The following is a 17,840-nucleotide window of genomic DNA, read 5'->3' on the forward strand; positions in this document are numbered from 1 at the left end:
TGTGTTTCAATTGCTGGATTTAATTCCAAATCTTTTCTCCAAGGCAGGAGATTTTGCAATCTTCTTAATGGGGGGAGGGAGGGGATCTAAAGTACGCAAAACTTCATTAATTTGAGGCAAGACAAAAAGGCAGCCTAAATAAAACAAAACAGCTGCAAAGGGGGAAAAGTTTAAAAATCCAATTAATGAAAACTGACAAATAGCAAACAATTGTCTGTTCTTTACTCAAAGAATCATAGTTGGCCACTTCCAAAGCAACTATCCACTCCTGCCATAGTAGTTAACTTTTGGAAGTAATCATATAGCTATTTCTCCACCTGTGTTGTGTTGGAATGCAATCTTCTTAGGTTAATAAATTAGACTCCTGCTCTTGTTGGGTTTCTGTTGCTTCCTGCTTCATTCACTGTCCCTCTGCAGAAGTTGACTGGGATAGTTCCTCACCAAGTTGCAGCTGCAGGACGACGTCACTTCTTCTTTGTTTCTTTGCAAGCCACAACGTAGCGCTGAGCTACATTGAGTGGGGGAGAGTAGCCATCTGCATAGCTGGTATCTTCAAAGAGGACCGAGTAGTCATCTTGGGGCTGAGGCCAAGAAAAAGAATGGATTTAGTTATCTCCTACAACGGGATGGCCATTCCACTGGGTTATTAAGCAGCTTCTTTTTCTTCTCATGCTTCTCCTTACCTCATCCTTACTAAACAGAAGCTTACTTAGACCACAATTATGAATGGATTGGGGAAATTTTCAGAGGTTCCTGCTTTCATGTATCCAGGGCTACAAAGAACTTGCACTCACACATGGCTTCATAACAGTCATTTGCCAATTGTTGATGGAAAAATATTTCTTTGAACTTTTAATCTACCTCTTTGATCTCGATCTCTCTCTCTTTCTCTCTCTCCCTCCCCTTCCCTCTCCTGTATTTCCCCGAAAATAAGACCGGTCTTATAATTTTTTTTGCCTCCAAAAGAGGCACCAGGTCTTATTTTGGGGGGACGTCTTCCACTGTCTCACCTCACAGAGGCACCACTGACAGCCCCGCCCAGCAGGAGCCCGACCACTTTTTGTGTGGCCACTTGCCGCTGCTCTCGCACATCACCGTCAGAGGCCTTCAGGCAAGGCCTTTATAGCCGAGTAACGAGCTGCGGATTGACGCATGCAGTGCCCCCTGGCCTCCATTTAGATGTCAAAGGCCTTCAGAGGCATCAATCCGGAGTTTGTTTTTTGGTTGCAGAGATCATGCCAGAAGGCCTCTGATGTTGAAACAGAGGCTGGGGGGCAATGCACGCAAGTGGAAACAAGTGGGCACAGAAGTGGGCCGGCAAGGTGAGGCAGGTGTCAGGGTGTACGAGGCTTGGTTGCAACTGTCTGAAGGTAAGCAGCTCAACACCTCCCCATCCCCACTTGATTTTTACTCATGCATCTCACCCCATTCCATGCAACCATGTGTAACCCAAGTGGGCAGGGTCTTAACTTCTTAACTAGGGCTTATTTTGGGGAGTAGGGCTTATATTGGGCACACATGTAAAAATCAAGTATGGCTTGTTTTGGGGAAAGATCTTCTCTCTCGTTCTCTCTTTCTCTCTCCCTCCCTCCCTCTCAGCATATACCACAAATTTCTTAATTATCATAAAATATGTAATGCATAACAATGAAGCAGCAACTCCAATTATATGCCTCTGCATTCAGATTTAATATATTTTTCCTTCCACACACTAGCAACCTAGCTACTTTGCCATTATGTCTCAACAGATTTAAAATAATTGTCAATCCAGAATGCAACATCTCCCATTGTTGCTCCTTAGCTAATTGTGATTTAGTTTCTTTTTTTTCTTAGAGAGCTTGATTTTCAAATCTATTTCCCTTCTATTTGCACTTCTAATTTAAGACAGAGATGGATATTCCTGCTAAACCAGGAATACGAAAGCCAAGGGGCAAAGCAATGTAATACTGATCAAGTGAAATTCCAGTGCTGAAAAAACCATCAAGGATTTTGGATTTGGCAAAATGAGGTGGTGAGAGAACAAATACATTCAGAGCAATTTTCTGTAAAGAAATTTCAGAGGTAGTTTGGAGGAAAGACAAGGGGTTGCCACAAAGAACAGGGGGTGAAGCTATTCTCCAAAGCACCTGAAGGCAGGACAAGAAGCAATGGATGGAAACTAATCAAGAAGAGAAGCAACCTAGAACTAAGGAGAAATTTCCTGACAGTTAGAACAACTTATCAGTGGAACAACCTGCCTCCAGAAATTGTGAATGCTCCAACACTGGAAGTTTTTAAGAAGAGACTGCATAACTATCTGTGTGAAATGGTATAGTTTCCTGCCAGACTAGGGAGTTGGACTAGAAGACCTCCAAGGTCCCTTCCAATTCTGTTATTCTGTTCTGTTCTGCTCTCCTCTAACCAAGCAAACTAGAGAATGGGATAGAAGTCCTGACTGATGATCTGTAGTTGTCAGGCTGCTTCTCTCATTCTTTCTCTGCTATTAGATTACAATTAAACATTGGTAAATAATGTTGATTGTTTTCTGTTGCGTTTTTAAAGCTCCTGCTCCATCCACACCTGGTTCTATCTAAACCACCAAAGTCTTGACATATTACTCCAGGGAAACTAAATTATCTTGCAAGCTTCCACATTGATGAAATACTAGCAACCTGTGGTTTGATGCTCTATTACAAGATTCCCCAAACTTTCTTGCTTGGTGGACCAGCAGAGGCAGTAGTGGTGGTGGGAGAAGGGATGGTTTTATGCATGTGTGCTGCTTTCATAAATGCAGCTTTCTGCATGGGCACACATGCGCACACACTTGCCCACCCCTTCTGCGGTCTGGTTCTAAATGGGATGTGGCCTGTCACCAGGTGACGGACCGGGGGTTTGGGGACCACTGTTCTATTAGTACAACAGAGTTACTCTGTAATTATTACCTAGAGAACAGCTCAGGAGAAAGAGCTACAGGCCAGACCAAGAGATTCCTTAGACCAGCACTCAATTCTGCCTTCTAGTCAGACAGAAGGACAGGTCAGTTATCCCCTCAGGTGGACCTGCATGAGCCATTCTACCTCCAGCTGGAGAATATTACAGTTTGGACCATTTACTGAGGAAAACTCCTATGGTCTCTTCCTTACCCGTTGAGGTGGAGCGTGAATAAGGGCTCGGTAGAAGCAGGTGGTTTGTGGGTACAAGGCCAGGACCAACTGGTCCTTCTGGAACAAGGCCTCGGGGTCTGTTTCAGGATTGGCCTTCCACTGAGGCAGAGGGATGATGCGACGTCGGCTCAGGGTATGACGCCTGTGGAAAAGCAGAAGTCAAGATGAGAGACTTCTCACAAAAGCCCCATAATTCAGGGCCAAAATATGTAGGGGGGAGAGGCTGAGGAACACATGTGAATTTCAGAAAGCAGACTGGGGAACACTCAAGGCCAAAATATGCAACTTTCTCTTCACCCATCAAAGTTCAGGATGACCCCCAACCCTGCTGGACTTTCACAAGGCCACAGAGACCTGGTTATGTGCTAGGGCCTGGTCCCCAAGTGTGTTAAGGGCCCCATTTTTTGGTTATATTAATATCTATTGCATAGTTTTACTTGACAACCATATATATTTATGCTTCATTGTTTAATATTTTTATGATGTAGGCTGCCCAGTTACTAATTGAGATAGGTGCCTATATAAATTAAATAAATAAAATATACATACCTTTCATTTAATTATAAATATAATTAAGGTTAAATAAAGTGAATATGCGTGTACTAATGACATATATTTAATTCTCCCCCTAATCACATTAGAAATTTTGAGAAGTACTTTGGAAATCTTTTTCAAAGTTTCTAGGGCCTGGGGCACACCTCTGCCTTTAATAATCCCTATAATCACTTACTCTTTTCCTTCTTCATCAATGTCATCCACCTCATATCTGAAGAAGAGAAAATGTTGAATGAGAGTTTGAAGAAATCCAAATGGAAGGCACCCAGAGAAAAAGTAATCAATTATCGTGCAACACATCCATGGGATAGTTAAAAGGTCAAAACCCGCCTTCCTTTGGTTCATTTAGTTGTTCAGATTAGAATGAGAAGTTAAAGCATGCTAGTAAAACTTTGCAACCTGCCATAAAAAAAATGTGGTTAGTGCACACTAGAAAGATAACCAATAATAACAATTACCCGCACAAAATCTTGTCTATTATTTTTGTAAATTTTAGCATGCGTATCAATGAAGCTCTGCAGCCATTTCTGGTACTGCAATGAAAGGAAAGAGACCTTCCTCGAAGTAGGCATAACCTGCAGAATGGTTTAATACTGACTTCTTTAACATTAAAATGATTTAGCAGTGATGGCTAACTTTTTTGTCCTCGCGTGCCAAAAGCACGTGCACGCACACAACAGCGCATATAACGTGCCCACACCCATAATACAATATGTGTGTGTGTGTGTCCTGCACCTCCCCCTATGCATGCATATGCGGCCATCCCTGCACTCTATTTTGGGTCTAGCAAGCCTCCCTGAAGCCTCCTGGGACCAAGAAGGGTGTGGGGGGACGCACCCCCTCTCACTCACTCCCCCCCGTGTATGCCTATGCTATGCTATTACCGGAGTTATGCCAGCCTTATATGCGGGTTTATTCCTCTCTAGCATTCATCTGCATTGTTCAGTGACGCACTTCCAGCCTCTCTAGGATTTACCTCTATCGGCTTCGGTGAGGCACTTCCTGTTCCTGAGGATGTATATTGATGGCTTGTATAGTGTTTTGCAGAGACCTGAAAACCAGTTGGCCAGCGGTGCATGCTTGGTAGAGCTCAACTGGGGCTTGTGTGTCAGCAGAGAGGCCTCCAGTGCCACCTGTGGCACACGTGCCATAGGTTCACCATCATGAATTTAGCACATAAGAATCGGCAGCTTTCATTAGCATGGGGAGATATGACTGATAGACCAAAAGTTATGACTAAGCAGGACTAGCTAGCCACTCCCCTCATTACAAGAAACAAAAAAACCTTTGGAACCTAAATCTAGAGCCTGTCAGTAACATTTAAATTAGGAAAATTGGAGGCCCTGATGAAAAGGATCCCAGAAAACCAATGATTTTAAACTGTCAACCAACTTATTTTCTCTTTCCTGCCCTCTGCCAGTCTCATCCTGTCTTAGGATCGTTCCATTTCAACTTGGGAAAGCGGCGGAAGTTGAAAGACAAATGGTGGCAGTTGAAGACTTAAGAAGAAAAGATCTGGGATGATGTAAAAATCTACACACTAGTAAATCTATGAAGGTCTTTTTAAAAAAAGATGGTTCTGCCATTTCTTCAAAATTAATGCAACACATTTCCGACTTCTCAGACCAGAATCTCTTTTGGACCCTTGCACCAATTCATGTAGTAGTTTAGGCTCAACAGGCATGAAGCACATAGAATTTTTTAAAAAAATGTCACTTTAAATGTAAACTAATCAGCATTCATTAAAATGAAATTTTGTTCCATTCAACTCTCAAGAGATAACCACTATGCAAATACCCACATTCACATTCACACACATATATGATGCAAAGAAACATCACGGTCCAGTTCAGAAATATACATATATATGGCAAAAAAAACCACGAATCTTGCGAGTTTACAAGACAGATGGCATAAGAACAAAGCTGTTACAGAATCTTACCCTGCTATAGATACTTCGAAACCTCCTGCCAGAAGGAAGCCACACAAACAGACTGTGAAGTGGGTGTGTGGGGTCTCTAACAATGCTTTAAGCCCATAGTGCTTATAAGAAGTATCCTGAATAATGGGAAGCGAGCTTCCTATAATCTTCTCAGCTATCCTTACCACTCTCTGTATGGACTTTCTAGCTGAGGCACTGTGGCCACCAAACCAAACAGTGATGCAGTTTGTTAAAACACTCTCAGTCTCTATAAAAAGTGACAGGGACAGGAGGAGAAAGATGTGCTCTCCTCATCCGATGCGTGAAATGTAGACACTCATTTGCATACTTCACTAAAGACAATGTATGAAGATACCAAGTCAAATTGTTCAGTCCCCAGATACTGCTGAACCACCTCCACAGCTGTAGCCTTGAAACAAAGTGGAGTATGACTATGCCGGCTCTTTCTAAAATCAACAATGATCTCCTGTGTTTTGTTAACATTCAAAACCAGGTTATTTTATTGCACCTGTCCACCAAAGCCTTCACCTCCTCCCTATAAGAATCTGCAATGTCACCCCAGATAAGACCTACGATCCACATATTTCACAATATGATTCATATCAGACTTGGCACAGCAGTCGTGAATCATCAAGGTGAAGAGTAATGGACTCAAAAGACTCAACCCTATGGAGAACCTGGACTCAAGGAGATGGAACTGGAAACTTTTCTTTCAACTCGCATAAACTGGGGCCTATCAATAAGGAAATCAAGTATCCATATACACATGTATGCACACATCCACACATACTGTAGTATTGCCAAATTTATTCTCTTTCAGGACAGACTGGTTTGGAATAGACACATAAACACTATACAACAATCTAACGTCAATCTAAACTACCATATTTTTTGGAGTATAAGACATACCTTTTCCCCCCAAAAAAGAGGGTGAAAATCTGGGTGCTTCTTATACATTGAATACAGCATTTTTGGCCTCCTGAAATCCAGCACTCTACAAGCCTCCCAAAGCTCTGCATAACCCCTTCCCTTTTTTTGTTGCAAAAAATGAAACTTACAAAGGGTTTGGGAGACCTGCAGAGTGCACATTTTTTTAAAAAAAATTACCTCTTCAAAATCATGGTGCATCTTACACTCTGGTGCATCTTATAGTCCGAAAAAATACGGTATATGTGCAAGCTCATTCAGCAATGTTTTTGGAAGTAGTTTGCCACTGCCTTTTTCTGAGCAGAGACGATGATGGTCTAAGGTGGATTCTGTGCTCAAGGCAGGTGTGAAACTCCTAGTCCAGCACCTTAATTATTAGACCAAGCTGGCCCTCACCTACCATATGTACATACTTCAGAATGACTGTTTCCAAGACAAACAACCAATGTTCTTAATTAGCAAAACACTATCTATTAACATAAAACCGCTATCTATTAAAGTAAAAAACAATGTGAAGACTCTCAATGCCACTATCATAGTCTCACATATACTCACTTGTTGGTGGCATGATTGTAGCTCACAGCCTCAGCCAAGATCCACTGCTCATCCCCATCAACAGCTTTGACACGAGCTGCCACTTTATCGCCTGGTTTGGCCACATAATCACTAGAGGCAGGGATGGCACCACAAAGGGGAGGCGGCCTGCATAAGAAACCAGACAAAAGGGTCTAATCCATGGCTAAAGAGTAACTTCAGGTGCTCAGAACCCACCACACCTTCCCAGAAATTACTTTTCTCCAGGCTTCCCAATCCACAATGGGAGAGTCATGGCGCTCTGCTGGAGAAGAGTCATCAGCACTCCACGGCGCATGGTTTTGCGTGGCGGCTCAGAGTCATTGTAGATGCCAGCAATCTTGGCAGCTGTGTGAAGAGAGGTTGAAGCAGACCCGAAAAGGTTTGGTTATATGTAAGAATCAATAAGGACAGAAGTGTTTCAGCCAATAGAAAATAATACGAATGAATGAATGAATGAATGAATGAATGAATGAATGAATGAATGAATGAATGAATGAATGAATGATCACTCACTCACTCACTCACTCAATCAATCAACCAACAATCCAAGTCAAAGCCAGATGTTTTAATTTTGGAAAACAATGCTTTCAATATTCTAAGGAAGTAAACTTTGCAGGTGGTCTCCCAGCTTTTAAATAAACCTGTCAATCATTTTCACTTCCATATCAAGAACACAGTAACTTTATGCCCTAAAACAATATGGGAGAAGGGAGCCCTGCATAGGCAAACAAGAGGTCTTGAATGTAAAAAGAGATATAATCTAAATAAAAAGAAGAGCTAATGTTGCAAAGACTTTTCACTGCCTCATCACAAGGAATTGTGAATGAATCAATACATCAAATTTCTCACTTTGTTTACATATTGCACACTCCAGGCAGATATCAGCTTAGGGCAGTGAATTTCTTGTAAATTTACCTCAGAAAAGAGTTTGGTCCTATCAAGGGTAAGTTCCAAATTCTAGGAGAGAATTTCCACTTTCACTTACAAACTCTCGCCTTTTTTCATTGTCATGTGATGCACAGCCCAAAACTTCCTGCCCAATTTAAACTAGAATTTAAGGGAACCGTAGGGTTCTCTTGGCCAGCTCAGCAGATACTTAACTGATACGAAGGCATCCCAGTGTAATTATTCATATTAGGAAAATGGATAAAAAGGCTGATGCACCAGACATTCAAGAATTCTACACTGCCTTCAAGAATAATACACTGAGCATGTAAACTCAAACTTAGTCAGGATCTGTTTAGGTTTACATGCTGTGCTGCAAATATGGCACAATAGTTTGGTTTGACATGTATCAGCTTGTTCCTCAAATATACTTAAAGACAACATAGGCTTAGAGTGATTTTTTTAACCCAGCAACAGAAGCCAATTAGCCTCATCAAAGTAACGCTTCATCTTTTCTCAATTTTTCTATCCATTTCTTGGAAGCAGCAAAGAATTCTTATTCAATTTCTTTCTGGCACAACCAGATTAGGATTAGTAGAACTGGACTGCAACAATATAGATAACCACTAAGTGGCAGCAAGGCATTAAAGCATTATACTGTATATTTTTCGCTACCATCTAGTGGTTGACTAAATGTTTTCAATCCAGATCTGAAAGCATTAGACTTGAGTACAGGTTGTTCTCAATTTATGGCCATTTGTTCAGTGACTAAAATTTCGATGGTGCTTAAAAATTGGTGGTTATGACTGCTTCTCAAAGTTCCATCTATCCCAGCATCCATGCAATCATATGATTTCAATCTGGAACTTAGCAACCACTCATACTTAAAATTGATTGTTGTGCTCTGCAAGCCATGATTGCAATTTGTTACCTTCCCTGAATGGCTTCCCCATCAATGGGGAAGTTGGAAAGGAAGGTTGCAAATCCCTGGGATATGCCTCTGCCACCCACACTGTTTCCCCTAGACCATCTGCTCTTGTTCCACAGAGACCACTCCACACACTGGCATCCTTGCACATCCCCCTAAACTTCACCTCCTCATGCCCTCTCCTTCTTATCTACCTGCCTGCTTGCAAGCCGCTTGTGACTTGCAACTTCCAAATGGCTTCCCCACTGATTTTAGTTGTGGGGCACGTCTGGAGGTTGCAAGGATGATGATGATGACTATTATTAGGTTATAGCGTTGTTATAGTAGCCAGGAGACCACAATGGTATTGCAGAATACTAGTTTGGCTTGCCAAGGTACCAGCCCACTTATAGGAAATGCTTGGGCATGTCCCAAGTTCCGCCACAGGAGGGCAACCTGGCTTCACTGGAAAAATGAATGGCTTTTCCTGCAGCTTCACCCAAGGGCCCCTTCTCTTCCCAGAGCTGCCTCATAAGCAGGCGCTGCAACCGGGAAAGTTCAGAGCCATAGGAACTGACTGCCTGCACAGAGAACCAGTTTGTCTCCCCTCCGAAGTGGTACCTATCTATCTACTTGCATAGACTATGCTTTCAAACTATTAAGAGGACAGAAGCTGAGGCGAGTGACAGGAACTCACCCTGCCACCCAATGCTAGGGCTCAAACTGTAGAACTGAGAACCATCTCCACCATCATTAAGCCACTGAGCCACCATGACTCCTTGTTGTGAGGATGTTCTTGCCTAACAACTGCTGCAATTCAGTTAACGGACATTGGAACTGCAGGGATTGTTGTCACTAAGCAATGCAGTCACGATTTATGACTGCACTGCTTAGCAACAGAAATTTTTATCCCAGTTGCCATTTGTACTTGAGGACTATCTTTATTAATGGAAGACAAGTCCACATACAAAATGCACATGCATCCTTTTTATAGGCTGCTTGAATAATTAAAACTTTTAAAATCTTGGGATACTACCCAACATTTTTGCAACAGCTGAAGCATCCCATTTGCTCTGCCTTATTCAGAGCTTTTCATCACTCACCAATTCGCCGTTCTTCCAGAAGAGACTTTATCTCAGCAATCTTGTCCAAGTCCTTGCGCAGGATGCTGGGTAAAGAGGGCAAAGAAGCAACATGAAAAGGATTCACCTTCTCTCCTCAGAAGCATTTAAGTTAGATATATACTCACTTGCATTCAGCTTCTGCATCAGCCTTAGCTGTTGTATAGAGGCCACGTAATTTTGTCCGATAATACGGAGAGACTAGACAGAAGAAACAAAGGCAGGTAATCCTGAGTGCCCATAGAAATCTAATTATCTATTGTTCTAAGCCATGTCCCAAAGGTGCTTTTTCAGGAGGCAATTGAACTTTCTTGTTTTTCTTTGAAGATATTTCGTTTCTCATCCAAGAAGCTTCTTCAGCTCTTGAATGAGTGGTGGGGAATAGAAGTATTTATATTCCTTGCAGACAGCTGGTCATTTACATTCTTTTAGAGAGTTGTTGAAAATAAATACTTCTGTTCCCACCATCCATGACCTGAGAATTTCCATAGATTTGTTTCATCAAGTTTGTCTGAATATATTAAAACTGAATTAACACAACACTGTGAGACATAATCTAAAGCTTAGAAGTGACAAGTCAGGCTCACCTGACACATTAAGCTAAATCAAATATACTACATATTCTAATATACCAGGCAAAAACTGTGGGATATTAGTCAAAATTAGTCAAACTTTTGACTAAGGGTATCTCGTATAGAAGAAATGGGAAACATCGAAAGCCTAAAGAATACAACAGACAATAAAATCACTTGTTCTAATTTGTGGCAACAGCCCAACCAGTTTAATTTTCTACAATGCTCAGCAAGTCATGGGAAGCCCATTCATTAGCTAGATGGAAGTGCTCTATATTATACATAATTCTGTATATATTCAATTTGTTGTCTGTTTATTCTTTTTTTTTCTTAATAATTTAAAAAGCACCATTTTATTATTCAGCCGAGAGAGCCATAAGTGAAGTGTGAGTGGAGAAAAACAACAATTCATTTTAAAACTAGATTTAAAATGTATTTCGATGACATAATCATTCATTATTCATTACTGAAAGAATATTATTGTTTCAATCTGCAAAATTAACCATATTATTTCATTCTCAAAATACACTTTGCAAGTTGGTCTCTTGTGAGGTAGAAATTCCGGATGAATGAGCAGCCCTAAGGACTATCTTCTGAAAATTAATTTAATACACACAAGTGATTGGCCAGAACATTTTGCAATTCAAGATTTTCTAGAAAACAGTCACCCATTTTCCTCTAAGAGGAAAACTTTAGTTCCAAACCTTTTCCAACTCCAGAGTATTCTTTCTGCAGCCACTAAATTGTTTAATTTATCTGCCTTTTGATGCAGCAAACAATGACTTTCCCTGCCTACAAGAACCTCCATGACCATTGCCACTATTGGCAATTGTTAAAGAGTAATGGTAGTTGAATAAATTGGCTCAACTAACTCTCTCTAGCACCAGTCTCAAAATGTTGCTTCACAAAGGATTTCTAGGGAAGATGTTACAAGGCTGGCATTTTCCACTTACTCTTGTTCTCTGTCTGCATCCGTTCATGTGTTTTCTGGATATTCACAAGATTATGTTCACTTCTTGATCGTTCCTCCTAGAAACAAAAAGTGTTTCTGGTTAATTTTTTTGGACAATACAGGGTTTATTCCTCAAAGTTAAGCCACCACACCAGTTTCATGCCTTCCTCTCATCATTGTTACATAGACTCTTTGGTGCATTACAAAAACAAGATGTGGGCCCAACTGAAAAAATACCCTCGCTTTCTAAAATTGCAAAAGGCAAACCTTCTCCTTTCCTCATCATTGGCTGTGACAAGCTAAGTAAATTTCATGTTACATACAGGCCTAAATATTCCAGGGGTGGGGAAAATCACATCACCTGGGTCTGTTTGATAAGCTGGTGCAATTCTCCTAGGAGTTCAGCAATTCTTGAATCAGCTGATACCAAAGCCATGTTGCTGAAAGAAATGTAAAGTGGGAGAAAGGAATTTCTCTCAAATCAATTGCATTATAACATTTGCACTGTTTATCTTAAAACATTAATAAAAACATTAATAAATACAGTATTTTTAGTCTTAAAGGTGCTTTTTCAAAAGGCAATTGGAAAAAACAGTCCAGTTGCCTTTTGAAAAGGCAATTTTGAGACAACTATGACCTGGATAACTGAGAATCTCCACAGACATACTTTTAGCATATCCTACATTTGGTGCAAATAAGTGTTCATAATGAAGTGAAAGTGTTTTCCTGTTTCATGGGAAGAACTAACTTTAATCTGCAAAATAGCTAAGATTTTGCTTATAAAACAAGTCTGCGTGTTTATTAAAGTCCATCTAATGAATTTGACTTTAGAAACATGAAATACAAACAAGTAAATAAAGTATTCTAGAAACTTTGGGAAAGTTTCCATATATTTTTATTTGGTAAAGTAGCCTTGGGACCAGGTTCATCTTGTATTCCTGTGCTTATATCTGCAGAATAAACTGAATTAAATGTACTTATTTTCTGAATTCAGCAGATATGAGGTGCATATTTTAATTTAAAAATAAAATTTGCTAGTTTAAATTGACCATTTTAATTTCTGTATGTTTTTAGCTGCCTTTTTATTCAACTTCAGCCTGACAGCTGTTATCTCCTTGGCATGAACAAAGTTGAACTTTAACATCCTTAATCAAGCATCTCACCATGGCTGGCCTAAGAGCTCTGGAAGCAGATTTACACTTCAACATATAGAAAAGGCCATCCCTCTGGAAAGTAATAAATACACATATGACTTCCAACTATCATTTGCAAATCCAGTATGCACATTTACAGTGTAAGGTGCATTAGGACAACTGCAATGTAGGCACTTGCTGTCAAAAACATGTCACTTTGTATGCTTTCACAGAACATTGAACAATACCACTTTCCATTTCTTTCATCCGAAGAAAACAGGAGAATCTGTGATCTCTTTCAAGATACAGTACGGATTCTCATGATGTGTTGGTTGAAAGAAGGGGCATCACTATATACAGATTGTCATGTTACAACCACCACAATTGAGACCAAAATTTATGTTGCTAAGTGAAACATTTGTTAAGTGAGTTTGCCCCATTTTACGATTTGTTTTTGGCCACAGTTGTTAAACAAATCATTGCATATGTTAAGTTAGTCACAGGGTTGTTAAGTGAATCTGGATTCTCCATTGACTTTGTTTGTCAGAAGGTTGCAGAACCGGATCCCATTATCCCAGGAAGCTGCAACGGTCATAAATATGAGTCAGTTGCCAAGCATCTGAATTCTGATCACGAAACCATGGGGATCCTGCAATGGTGTGAAAAATGGTCACATAAATCCCTTTTTTTCACTGGCGTTGGTCATTTTGAACGGTCACTAAATGATCTGTTGCAAGTTGAGGTCTACCTGTATTGCAATGATCGACCACACGCGCAGCAGCACAGAATAGATCCTCAACACGCAAAGGATACCAGTAGGGGGCGACACAGCACTATTATAATCAGTGCAATTATAAACTTCTTCACCCCTTTATTCCCGTTAAGTTCCCACTACCGCGACAAACACTTGACCCCCTACCGTTTAAAGTCCGCGGAGAATAACGCTCGACGCAGGTTCGCTAAACGATTGATAGAAAGATTAAAAAAAAAATAAAGACGGCACGCGCGCCTAAAAATGACGCAAAAACCTCGCCCAGTGAACTTCCTACAGCTAAGGGACTAGCGCGTGCGCACTGAACGGTGGGAAGTTAACGCACGCGCAATCCGCGGAATCAATTTTCCCGTTCATGGGCTTTATTTTTGCGCATGCGTCTATAGACTTCGCCGCAACCAACCCCCCCCCCAAAAAAAACCCGTTTTAACTGTGTTGTTTTTTCCAATCTTTAAAAAAAAAACAAAAAAAACAGAAGGTGGAAACATGGTCATAAGGAACAAGATATATCCAAGTGGACCTCTACAGAGGGACAATATTAAAAATACACCCCAAAGCAGGAGTTTGACCGTGGAATAATTTATTATTTCCAAAAAGTTAACGACCACTGCAAAAAGCCTCGTGGGAACTGTTGTTGATCGACGCTCTTTGGTTCACTTTCAAGCGCGGATTTGTTGCTGAGCCCGTGTTGGCATAACTTTTCAAACCTTGAAGTTTTTGAGGCGTGATCGTGGTTTATACAATGCTTATATTCTATAAAAAGTTGTTATTCCGTGTGCAAATCGGGAGGAGAAAGTAGAAAGGGAAATAATATATCTTTTTATATGGGGTTTATTTGGAGATGTCATACTCATTTAAGTTTCCTTCCAAGTAAGCGTTACAGAAACCTAGCATGGAATTGATATGAAAACAGAATTACAGTCACCAGCCATTCTCAAAGTCAAAACATGCTTTCTGTGCCTCCTAAAAAAGCTGGAAATTAATTGCAAAATGTGAGGGATTCCTGCTGAGAACATGCTTCGTTTTTGTAGCAAGCATATTGCAATGGATTAATGCAATCACACAACAAATACCAAAAGAGATTAAGACACATAACCGGTCAAACCACAATGTGGAACACTTAAATTGTTGGCATATGCCCTTTAGGTTTACAATTCATGCTTTGGATAAAATGAATTGTGGTCCATAAGAGTTTAAGCCAAATAAAGCTGCAGACTATCTTATTTATTTTTGTAGCCCTTCATTATTTTTACAAATGACTCAAGGTGGCAAACATGTTCCTCCTATTTTCCCCACTCAATCCTGTGAGTGGATTTAGGCTGAGAGAGATTGGATCAAAAATCATGTTTACCATTTGTTGAAGATTTAATTGAACAGCTGGAAAAGTGTTTATCGTTTTTTTAAAAAAGGCAAGCAGATGCAGAAGCGCTTCTCAAATTACAGTGACAATTTTATTAGCTGCACTTTTTGTCCACTCTTATTACATGGCAGGCAATTTCTCTCATTGGCCACTGATGCTTCCCTCCCCACATTCAGTTTGCATCATGTTGACTTCAGACATTACTCCGTTCAGTATGTTCAGGAACAAACTGTACCAGCCCAGTATTATTAACTTTACATAATTTACTGTGCTTCAGCATTGGCTGAACTGAACCTGCTAATCAGAATCACAAGACGGCAGAGTTCACATCAGAAGTATTGTAGTTTGGTACTACTTTTATAAATAGTCCCTCAGTTTACAACCATTTCTAGTGGCCATTTGATGTAGCAATGGCACTTACAACTGGTCCTCACACTTAACAACTGTCAAGTATCCCCCCCCCCCACAGTCACATGATCAAAATTCAAGCACTTGGCAACTACCACTAACATGTATTTACAAGGGTTGCAGCATCTCAATGTCATGTGATCAGCATTTGCAACTTTCCCAGCCAGTTTCTGACAAGTCAAAAGAGAAAGCGGGATTTGGTTAATGACCATGTGGTTAACAATGGTAGTGATTCAGGGTGAAATTCAGCAGGTTCTGGAAAACTAGTAATGGAAATTTTGAGTAGTTTGGAGAACCAGCAAATACCACCTCTGGCTGGCCCCAGAGTGGGGTGGGAATGGAGATTTTGCAATATCCTTTCCCAGCCCCGCCCATAGAACTGGTAGTAAAAAAAATGAATTTCACTATTGCAGTGATTCACTTATTAACCATAGCATTTGCCAAGGGGGCCACAGAAAAGAAAAATGTATTACACTGCAAATAATGTCATGTTCACATCAGAAAACATACCAGTTGCTGTTTTATGTCTTTATCTAGTAATGAGACTTGGAATGAAGGGAAAGAGGTTGGAAAAACACTGCTCTAAATGATTAACAATGCTATCAGGTCTGGTATTTATAAAGGGTGCTCCAGTGGTGGGATACGACCGGTATACCCTGGTATGGGAGCACTAGGTATCGTTCCAGTATGGTGCTCCAGAGGGTCTACCCACCCTCCTTACCTGTATTTGAGCCGATCAGGGCTTCTGCGCAATTGCCCGGAGCGTATGGCGCTTGCGCAATGCTCTGCCGAGCAGCTGGAGCATCGCAGAGCGTCACGGGCGGTAAGTACGTATGTGCATGCTGCGCACATGCACATATGGATGCCCAGCCCCATTGCACCGTACTGGTTGCAATGGGATCCGGAACCCACCACTAGGGTGCTTCCCTTAAGTATTATTGGTTGGCGTAATTTTGTGTTAATTTACAAATTATATACAGATAGTCCTTGGCTTAACAACTGTTCATTTGAAGCTTAACAACTGTTCATTTGACCACTTGAAGTTACAACGCTACTGAAAAAAGTGACGTATGACCATTTTTCATATGACCATTGCAGCATCCCCATGATCAAGTGAGTTACATTTGGATGCTCGAAACCTGACTCATATCAGTGTCTTGAGATCATGTGATCCCCTTCTGCAACGTCCTGACAAGCAAATCAATGGGTAAGCCAGATTCATTTAACAACCGTGTGATTAATTTAACAGCAGTGGTTCACTTAACAACAGTGGCAAGAAAAGTTGCAAAACTCATTAAATTTCTCACTTAGCAACATAGATTTTGGGCTCAATTGTAGCTATAAGTCAAGGACTACCTGTAAAGTAAATGAAAGAAATAGTAAGAAAACTGGTATAAAACTATGACATGTAAACTCTGACTCTGTAAATGTAGTTGTTAGATCAGGTAATGGATAGGCACACACAGGCTAACGGTAACAACAGCTGTTTATTAAATACAACAAGTGAGAACAATCCAGCAAAGGTTGAGTCTGACCGCAGCCCTTTTATAGGAAGCTGTCAGACCCTTCGACCAATGAGGTTAAACCCCTGTTCCCACTGGAACAGAGGACCTTGGTGGAGACCACTGTAACTGAAGCTAGTATATAACACTCCTCCCCTCTTAGATGGAATAATCCTACTGGTTATGTAGTCACGCGGGTAGGCAGGCTTTTTGGTACCGCTGCCTGACCTGCGCAGTTCAGTCGGAGGGTGCTCTTCAGACATGTCAGATGGACCTATTTGCTCCGCAGCTCCGCTTGGTGGAAGCTCCTGGAATCTTTCACAGGTCGCGGGTGGAGCTTCTAGAGCCGGTTCACTTGGAGCTTGCTGCGGGCCTGCAACACAATCAGATAAGTTCCCCGGTACCCTGGGGCTTGAGCTCCCTGTGGAAGAAGTACTTTCTTGCTCCATTTGGGTAGAGCTTTGACTAACTCATGCAGGAGTTATCTCTGGCTGCCTAAGAGTGGATTTGGAGAGGCGGCCACGGAGTTGGTCAATGTGCCTTCTCCAATTCCGGCCGTCCTCGAGCTCTACAAGATAAGAGCGAGGCCCGGTGATGCCTATCACTGTGGCAGGAATCCACAGAGTTCCCCTGGCATAGTTGTGGGCATATACTGAATCCCCTTTGCTAAAGTTCCGAATCTTGCTTGTGGAGTCAGGGGGCGATGCGACAGAATAGTTTGGGTGTAGCCGGTGTAAGTGGGACCTTAGCCAACGACCCATGAGAAGCTCGGAGGGGCTTCTCCCTGTAGTGGCACTGGGCGTGATATATTGGATTAGTAGGAATGGTCAACCCGTGTTTGCCAATCTCCCGGGCCCATCCTGGATAGGGCCTCTTTTGCAGATCTCACCATTCTCTCCGCCTGACCATTGGATGCCGGATGGAGTGGAGCGATCAGGGCATGTCTGATTCCTTGTGCTGCTAACGTCTCAAATTGCATGGCCGTGAATTGGGGCCCATTGTCAGAGACCAGGACATCGGGCAGGCTGTGCATGGAGAAAAGTCTCCGTAGTACCTTGATGACCGCTTCTGCCGTAGTGAAGGTC

General features: G+C 41.4%; 1 protein-coding gene across 1 annotated transcript; it reads right to left on the minus strand.

Moving 5' to 3' along the window:
• Positions 1–205: 205 nt before the first annotated feature.
• On the minus strand, positions 206–13,791 carry SGF29 (SAGA complex associated factor 29). Its single transcript, XM_032238140.1, has 10 exons — positions 13,633–13,791; positions 11,942–12,020; positions 11,582–11,657; positions 10,185–10,257; positions 10,039–10,103; positions 7,359–7,488; positions 7,123–7,269; positions 3,874–3,909; positions 3,123–3,285; positions 206–581 (listed from the first exon to the last, which is right to left on the minus strand). Exons 2-10 carry the CDS (start codon positions 12,014–12,016, stop codon positions 465–467), a joined length of 882 nt encoding a protein of 293 aa, XP_032094031.1. The 5' UTR covers positions 12,017–12,020; positions 13,633–13,791; the 3' UTR covers positions 206–464.
• Positions 13,792–17,840: the final 4,049 nt, after the last annotated feature.

Source organism: Thamnophis elegans, chromosome Z (assembly GCF_009769535.1).
Source record: "Thamnophis elegans isolate rThaEle1 chromosome Z, rThaEle1.pri, whole genome shotgun sequence".
NCBI lineage: Eukaryota > Metazoa > Chordata > Lepidosauria > Squamata > Colubridae > Thamnophis > Thamnophis elegans.

Bases quoted from the DNA above. Each gene is read 5' to 3' on its own strand.
- SGF29 (XM_032238140.1), bottom strand. From the start codon at position 12,016: ATGGCTTTGGTATCAGCTGATTCAAGAATTGCTGAACTCCTAGGAGAA. The intron at 11,658-11,941 runs GTGATGTGATTT...TTTTGTTTCTAG, and splicing joins AGCTTATCAAACAGACCCAG to GAGGAACGATCAAGAAGTGA. The intron at 582-3,122 runs GTAAGGAAGAGA...TCTTGGCCTCAG, and splicing joins TTCACGCTCCACCTCAACGG to CCCCAAGATGACTACTCGGT.